The sequence below is a fragment of the Nicotiana tomentosiformis genome, chromosome 5 (assembly GCF_000390325.3).
Source record: "Nicotiana tomentosiformis chromosome 5, ASM39032v3, whole genome shotgun sequence".
Lineage (NCBI taxonomy): Eukaryota > Viridiplantae > Streptophyta > Magnoliopsida > Solanales > Solanaceae > Nicotiana > Nicotiana tomentosiformis.
In genome coordinates, this window is record NC_090816.1 from 83,784,834 (window position 1) to 83,793,159 (window position 8,326).

General features: G+C 38.7%; 2 protein-coding genes across 2 annotated transcripts; both read right to left on the reverse strand.

The window, feature by feature from the left end:
- Positions 1-456: 456 nt before the first annotated feature.
- On the reverse strand, positions 457-1,592 carry LOC138892688 (uncharacterized). The gene is made up of 4 exons (XM_070176424.1): positions 1,266-1,592; positions 1,074-1,181; positions 683-909; positions 457-640 (listed from the first exon to the last, which is right to left on the reverse strand). The coding sequence occupies exons 1-4, from the start codon at positions 1,590-1,592 to the stop codon at positions 457-459; spliced, it is 846 nt and encodes a 281-aa protein (XP_070032525.1).
- A 5,499-nt stretch (positions 1,593-7,091) lies between these two features.
- Positions 7,092-7,985, reverse strand: LOC138892689 (uncharacterized). The gene has a single exon (XM_070176425.1). The coding sequence runs from the start codon at positions 7,983-7,985 to the stop codon at positions 7,092-7,094; it is 894 nt and encodes a 297-aa protein (XP_070032526.1).
- Between the last annotated feature and the right edge of the window lie 341 nt (positions 7,986-8,326).

Below are 8,326 nucleotides of genomic sequence, written 5' to 3' on the forward strand. Positions count from 1 at the left end.
ATGGATTATAAACCCAAGCCAATTAATCTGCCTCCCACTGTCCAAACACTCCATGAGGACCAAGTCCATGAATGTTGCAATGTGCCTCCTTTCCTGCCTTGGCAAAACACACTTGTTTACAAATTCGAACAACACTTTGTGGGGTGGCTTCATCTCACTTTTATAGACAGCCTTGGGCTCAATTTCCTCCTCATTGTCAGTGAATTTTCTGGTAATGGCAAGGGCAGTAGGAAGATTTTCTAGGCTTGGACACTTGAGCTTCTTATAGTCATCGTACCCCTCAGCAGGTACACCCAGAATCTCTCCCAGCTCCTTCACATCAAAGGTGACTTTCACTCCTTTCACCATACTGGTAACCCTTCCATCTTTTACCTCACCATTGGCCATAAACTCCATAATTTCATTCGTGGCCAGCCTACCATCCAACTGAAGAACCATGTCCTTCCATCCTTGCAACTACAACTTCTCCAAAAGCAACACCATTCCTTCCCCCTCCAAGTCCCCGAGGAGTCTTCCTTTCAAAATTGTTCTCTTGCCAAACTTGGCCATCTTGTCTTTCTCAGTGTTAGAATCATCTTCTTTCTCTCCACTCCATTCTTCTTCCTCCACACTATTTACTTGTCTTGATTTCACAGCAGACCTGGTTCTTTTAGCCAAAGTGGATGGTTCAACAGACTTTTACTTTGAAACAGACTTCTTGGTGGAAGTCTTGGCTTTCTTAGCTTTGGGAGTCAGAACCTCCACTTTTGCTGTTTCATCTTCATCTCGAAGGACCAGGTCTATCTCATCAATTTCAACAGCCTCAACAAGCTCACTCACCTTCTTCTTTCCCTTAGCAGCATCTTTTCTTTTACTTTCTTCTAAGGCTTTCTTCAGCTCAGCCTCACTCTTCTTCTTCTGGCTCTTCCTCTTGTGGGATGAATTTCAACATGGATAGAAAAGGCAGCCTTCCTTTTCTTGTTTGCCCTAGCAGTGTCAGGGGTTTTATCCTTTGAACTTCCTTTCTTCTTTGGATTATAACTCTCAGTCACTCTTTTTAGTAGGTCTGCGAGGGTTTCCTATTCAGAAGAAACAGGTTCATCTACATTTTTCCCAAGTTGAACCAGCCCTTCAGTAGCTTCGCCAGACCCACTTCCCCCTGTTTTCTTCACACTCTCCTCTATTCCAGCAGATTCCTCTCCCTAAACAACCATGGCACCTATATCTTTGGTTAGATTGACAGGAGTGGGTGAAGAATCAGCCACTCTTTTACCCTTTCCCCTCACAGCACTTCGAACACCCTTGCTCTTTTTTTTCTTTTCCTTTTTCATTTTACCACCAACTTCTCCAGATTCAATAATTTCAACGCCTGCCATAGACCCTACTAGTACAAACCTATTCTCCAAATTTGTAGTAATTTCAGAAATTGTTTCAGGAGTAACTATAGAGCCAGAAGATACCTGTTCAGTTTCAGAAGAAACAGTTTCTTCCCCATCAGTAGCAGATTTGAATGATTCATCATATTTCTTGGGTTCTTCTTCCCTACCCGCTTTCAATTTTTCATTTATTTTCTTGATTTGTTCTCTCCCCGCAACAACCTTGTGAGCAAGCATCTTTACTCTTTTTTAGAGGTTGGGTTGGTAGAAGGGGTGATAGTGGGTGTGGAAGTGGTTTCTTGTGGTGGTGATGAAGGATTCTCAGGAGTGTTTGCCATTTCTGTGCTTGGGTATGGAAGAAAAGAGAGTTGGATTATGTTTGGAAGATGAGGGAAGATGGAGAGTATTTTGACGGCTTGAAAGAGATGAAGTGAAGAAGACACTAAGCCTGATCAATTTAAATAGAAGTAATTAATGGGGTAACAGCAGCTTTTCAGAAGTCTAATCAAACTGAATTTCAGTTTTGAGAAGACGTTGGAGTCTATCCCTAGAATCTAGTCAATTCAATTCGGTTAAGACTCTTTTGAACGGAACTGGTTCACTTGTAATGGATAAGTACAAAAAATTTGGGATTAAACGTGACTTTGCTTTTAATCATGATCTAGATATAATTATTTTAAATTATGCAGAGTGTAGAAAACATACCTAGTGATCTTGATGAACCAGGTTCTTCGCTGAGAATTCTCTTGTGTAAGTCTAAATTTTTCAAAATAGAGAAAATATCAGTAGAGATTAATGAGTCATTTTAGCACATGGCACAAGAGTATACTATTGAAAGTATGAGACTGAGCTAGATCTAATCTAATTATGTACAAAATTTACAGAAATTCTAACCAATTTTTTTTATTTTTTTATTTTTCAATTGTGAATTTGACTTGGTCCTTTTAGGCGATCTTAATCATCACTAATTCTAACATGTTCCTTTCAAAGTGATCTCTACTTAGAGCTTTTGCGAAGATATCAGCAATTTGCTTGTCAGTAGCACAAAATTCTACAGTGATCAAATCATTTTTATAGTTGTCCCTCAAAAAGTGATGCCTAACATCTATGTGCTTAGTTCTCCTATGATGAACCGGGTTCTTGGTCATACTAATTGCACTAGTGTTATCACAAAAAATGGGGGTACAACCAACATCAATTTCAAAGTCCATTAATTGTTGTTTGATCCACAACAATTAAGCACAACATGAAGCAACAACAACATACTCAGCTTCAGCAGTAGATAAGTCCACACAATTTTTCTTTTTGGTGGCCCAAGACACCAGACATGAGCCAAGAAAATGTGCCATACCTGAGGTGCTCTTTCTATCCACAAGAAAACCTGCATAATCACCATCAGTGCATCCCACTAGATTGAAATTATTACCTTTTGTATACCATAGACACATGTCAGTGGTGCCTTTTAGGTATCTCAAAATTCTCTTGACAGCAGTCAAATGAGACTCCTTTGGATTCGCTTGAAATCTTGCACAAAGGCCTACACTGAAAATAATGTCAGGTATGCTAGTAGTGAGATACAACAATGAGCCAATCATTCCCCTATACAACTTCTGATCAACACATGAACCGGGTTCATCTATATCCAACTTTGTAGCTGTTGCAATAAGAGTGTCAATTTCTTTGGAATCTTCCATTTTAAACCTTTTAAGCAACTCTTTTACACACTTCTGCTGATGGATCATAGTTCCATTTGAATTTTGTTTAATTTGTAAGCCTAAAAAGAAATTAAGCTCACCCATCATGCTCATTTCAAATTCACTCCCCATTAGTTTAGCAAATTCTTTACTTAACTTATCAGTAGTTGCTCCAAAGATTATATCATCAACATATATCTGAATTACCAAGAGATCTTTACCTTTTTCTTTCAAGAACAAAGTATAGTCAATTTTACCTCTTTTGTAGTCGTGCTCAAGCAAATATTTTGATAGTCTTTCATACCATGCTCTTGGAGCCTTCTTGAGCCCATATAGTGCATTGTCAAGCTTGTACACATGATCAGGACATTCCTTGCTTTCAAATCCTGGAGGTTGCTTAACAAACACTTCTTTTAGATAGCCATTGAGGAAGGCACTCTTGATATCCATCTGGTGAAGAGTGAATTCCATGTAAGCAACAAAAGCTATGAGGAGTCTTATTGCTTTCAACCTTGCAACTGGAGCAAAGGTTTCATCATAGTCTATGCCCTCCTCTTGGCTATATCCTTGAACCACCAATCTTGCCTTGTTCCTTGTAACTGTTTCATCTTCATCAAGTTTGTTTCTGAAGATCCATTTTGTGCCAATTACTGATCTGTCTCCGGGTCTTGGCACCAGATGCCAAAATTGACTCCTTTCAAATTGGTTGAGTTCATCTTGCATTGCATTTACCCAGTCTGCATCCTGCAAAGCTTCAACAATATTTTTAGGTTCAATAAGAGATAAGAAAGCATCAAAAGCACAAAGATTCTTTAATGAAGATCTGGTTTTGATTCCCGAGGTTGGATCAGTAATTATGTTCTCAATGGGATGAGAACTCTGATACTTGTAAGATTTCACAACCAGCTTGTTTCCCCTTGATTTTCCTTTAATGTTTTGTTGCTGAGGAACATATTCATGGACAGGTTCCCTTGAGGTTTGAGGATCATTTCCTCTTTGTTCTATTCCCCCTGTCATGTTGCCCTGGGTGGAAGAACCTGTTCCATCTCCTTTTCCTTCCTTTAGTGCAGCTTCAGTCTAGGCTATCACTACTAGAAATTCGGCAAAAATAGATCAAGGTTAACCGGCCAACTTTGGTCGGTCAAACAACCGGCCAAAAAACCGACCAAAGTTGGTCGGTTTTTCAAAATATTTTATTTTTTAATTTTTTTTTTACGAAACCAACCAACCTTGGTCAGTTTTCTTTGGCGCAAAAATGCGGAAAACTATTTTTGAGTCCCGCAAAATTTATTTTTCAAGAAACCGACCAACTTTGATCGGATTTTCAATTAAAATAAATTAAAATTAATATTAAAAAAATAGACCAAAATTGATCGGCTAATTCGGCCGGTCATTTTAAAAATCCGACCATCTTTGGTTGGTAATTTTATTTTTTAATATAACCGACCAAAGTTAAAGAGTATAAATCAAATAAAAGACAATCTTAAAATAAAATACACCAATGGTCTAGTGGTAGAATAGTATCCTACCACAGTATAACCCCGATTTGATTCCCAGATGGTGAATCTTTTGATTACATAATTAAAAACCCAACCAAATTTGGTCGGTTATTTTTTGAATTTAATTGACCGACCAAAGTTGGTCGGTAATTTACGACCAAATTTGGTCGGTATGCCTTTCCGATCTCTAAAATACCGTCCACACGTTAATGGTCGCGTTTTGGACGGTTATTGGCCATTACCGACCAAAGTTGGTCGATTTTTTTGGTCGATTTTTACCAGATTTCTAGTAGTGTATGGTTTCATTTGAGTTTCTTACTAGACCACCTGCTTTATCATCATGTTCATGTCTCTTAGAAAGAATGTTAGTTTCATCAAAAATCACATGAACACTTTCTTCTACATACATAGTTCTTTTGTTATAGACCTTATAAGCTTTACTATGTGAAGAATATCCCAAGAATACCCCCTCATCACTTATGGGATCAAACTTACCTAGGGAGTCTTTACCATTATTGTGCACAAATCACTTGCATACAAATGCCTTAAGATGGGATATGTATGGTTTTCTCCCTTTAAGTAACTCATAGGGAGTCTTCTCTATAAGAGGTCTAGTCATGCACCTATTTATGATATAGCATGCAGTGTTTACAGCTTCTTCCCAGAAGCTATGGGGCAGTTTACTAGAAAGTCAACTACTCCATTTTGTTGTGGAGTTCTAGGAGCAGAGAAATTATGATCTATGCCATGCTCATCACAAAATTCAGCAAATTTAGCATTCTCAAATTCAGTGCCATGATCAGACCTAATTGATGCAAGTTGATTACCTAGTTATTTATGAGTTTTTCTAACAAAAGAGGTAAACATGTCAAATGCTTCATCTTTAGATGTTAAAAACAATGTCCAAGTAAACCTCGAATAATCATCAACAAGCACTATCACATATCTTTTATCACCTCTGCTTAATGTTCTCATTGGACCACAAAGATCCATTGGGACCAGTTCCATCGTCCTGGTGGTGCCTACCATTTTCTTGCATTTGAAATAGGATCTTACCTACTTCACCCTTGCACAAGCCTCACAAACTTTATCTTTCTTGAACTTGATGTTAGGCAGCCCTATCACCAGGTCCTTGGAGACTAATTTGTTGAGTTGACTTAGTCTGGCATGTCCAAGTCTCTTGTGCCACAGGAGGGAATCATTATCCAACACACTTAAGCAAGTGAGTTCATTTTATGAAAGGGTGGACAGATCTACAACATATATATTGTTTACTCCTTTTCCTTGCAAAACAATCTTGTCAGTGGTAAGATTAATCACAAAGCATTTGGTAGAGGTGAGTGCTACCATGTTACCTCTATCACACAATTGTGATACACTTATTATACTATACTTTAGTCCATCTATCAAGTAGACATTCTTAATATAGTGAGAATCAGTCTTACCTACCTTTCCAACCCCAATGATCTCACCTTTCTTCCCATTACCAAAGGAGGCATTACCTCCTTTGAGGTCCTCAAGTGAAAGGAACTGGTTCTTGCTTCCTATCATATGCTTTGAGCAGCCACTATCCATGTACCATATTTGGCTGCTCCCCTTCACTTGGACCTGCAAAAGGAAATTAGGGGTTAATCTTAGGAACCCAAACTAGTTTGGGTCCCTTTCTATAGGCAAAAGAATGAATGAAATTCTTTTTAGCCCAACTTGGTAGCCTATTTTTCCCTTAAACAATTTTTGTTCTTTTGGCTTGCCTTTTCTTTTGCAGTGCATTCACTTTTATAGTGTCCTGTTTTAACACAGTGTGTGCAAATCTTGTTCTCAGGAAGTGTGAGGTACTTGCTTTTAGGATCCCATTTAGGTGCCAGGTTCCCAAAGCCAAGTCCTCTTCTGTTGCTACTATGATGTTTCTGTAGCCATGAAATTGCATCGGAGGACCTGTTCCATTTACAAGTTCTGTCTAGCTCATGCTTGACCTTGCTTAAATCCTCCTTTAGAATTCTTATCTGCTCATCCCTTTTATACAACCCATCTTTCATTTGACCTACGTGTTCTTCTAGAGTGAATTGTATGTGATCAGTTATCCTTTTACCTGTTCCTAATTTCAGTTTTAGATTTTCAGATCTAAACTCTAGGACAGTTGAGTCAAGTGCATGAACCTGGTTATTCAACACAGTATTTTTACTTACAGTTTCACTAACCCTAAGTTCCAGGTTTTTGCACTTAGCCTTCAAAATCACACATTCTTTAGACATCTGTTCCTTTTCATTGTTTACATTCATCAATCAGTTCTAGAAGTAACTCAGACAACCTTTCTTTTGACAATAATTTAATTTTGTCTTTGAGATGAATTACACTTACCTCAGTTTCTTCATCAGATTCTCCAATAGCCATTAGTGGTTGTTCATCCCTATCATCATCATCTGAGCTTTCATCTAAGCTTTCTCCCCAAGCAGCGACCATAGCGTTGGTTGATCCTTTGTTATTGCTTTTCTTGGGTTGAACCAGTTCCTTCGTTCAGTTCTTTCCTTCTTCCACTCAATTTCCTATTGGGGACAGTTTTTGATGTGGTGATTAGCATTTCCACACTTGTAGCATCCATTATTGGTTTGCTTCGCAGGAATTTTTGATTTACTATAACTTCCACTTCTTGAAGGACCCTTTCCTCTCCTCAAGTACTTCTTGAAGTTCTTGGTGATCATAGCCACTTCATTATCTTCTAGATCAGAACCTTCAGTGATTCTGAGTGCCAGGCTCCTTTCCTTATTAGGTACATTCATTTTTATGGTTTGTCTCCTAAGTTCATAAGCAGTGAGATTTCCAATTAACTCATCCAATGGGAGAGTGGCAATATTCTTTGATTCCTGAATGGCAGTGATTTTACTCTCCCAAGTAACAGGCAGAACCCTTGTCAAAATCTTCTCAACTCTATATTCTTTAGGAATAATCATTCCAAAAGACTTTAGTTCATTTGTCAATGTAGTGAACCCTGTGTACATTTCTTGAATGGTTTCCCCTTCCTTCATGGTAAAGTTCTCACATTTAGAATACAGAGTTCCTCTGGACCTCTTCACTTGAGGTGTTCCTTCATGGGCCACTTGTGAAGTGTCCCATATTTCCTTAGCAGTGGTACAACTTTGGATTCTACTGTACTCATCTGGACTGAGTCCACTAACAAGCCATTTCTTGGCTTTAGCATTCTTCTCCCATTTCCTCAAGTCCTCAACAGTGCAGTCAACCCTTGTCTTTGGCACCTCTACTCCTTCGGCATTTATCTTTATGGTAGCTAGTGGGCCATCTGTGACAATGTCCCATAGCTCATAGTCTTCTCCTATGATGTGATCTCTCATTTTGTCTTTCCACCAAGAGTAATACTGGCCATTGAAGAGTAGTGGCCTAGCAATGGATTGCCCTTCCCAGTTTCCAGGTGGTGCACTCATCTTGATCTTCTATTAAAGTGTTAGCCGCTTCAAGGATAACCTGCTCTGATACCAATTGATGTTTTATACGTCAATGCCACACAAGAGGGGGGGGGGGGTGATTTGTGTGGTGTCTAATTTTCGCGTGTACTGACTACAGAAGGACATGGTTCTTCTAAGTGTTCCTTAACCTACTGTTGCTGAAATAGTAAATGCGAAAAGTAAAGAACACAAGTATTTTTACGTGGAAAACACCTGGCTTCTTCAACTTTATCTAGAAGCAATTATATTAGGTACTCTGAGTATTCAAGTTAGAGTTAACTTGAAGTTGTCGCAACAGTTAGAGGCTGGTTGCCACAACG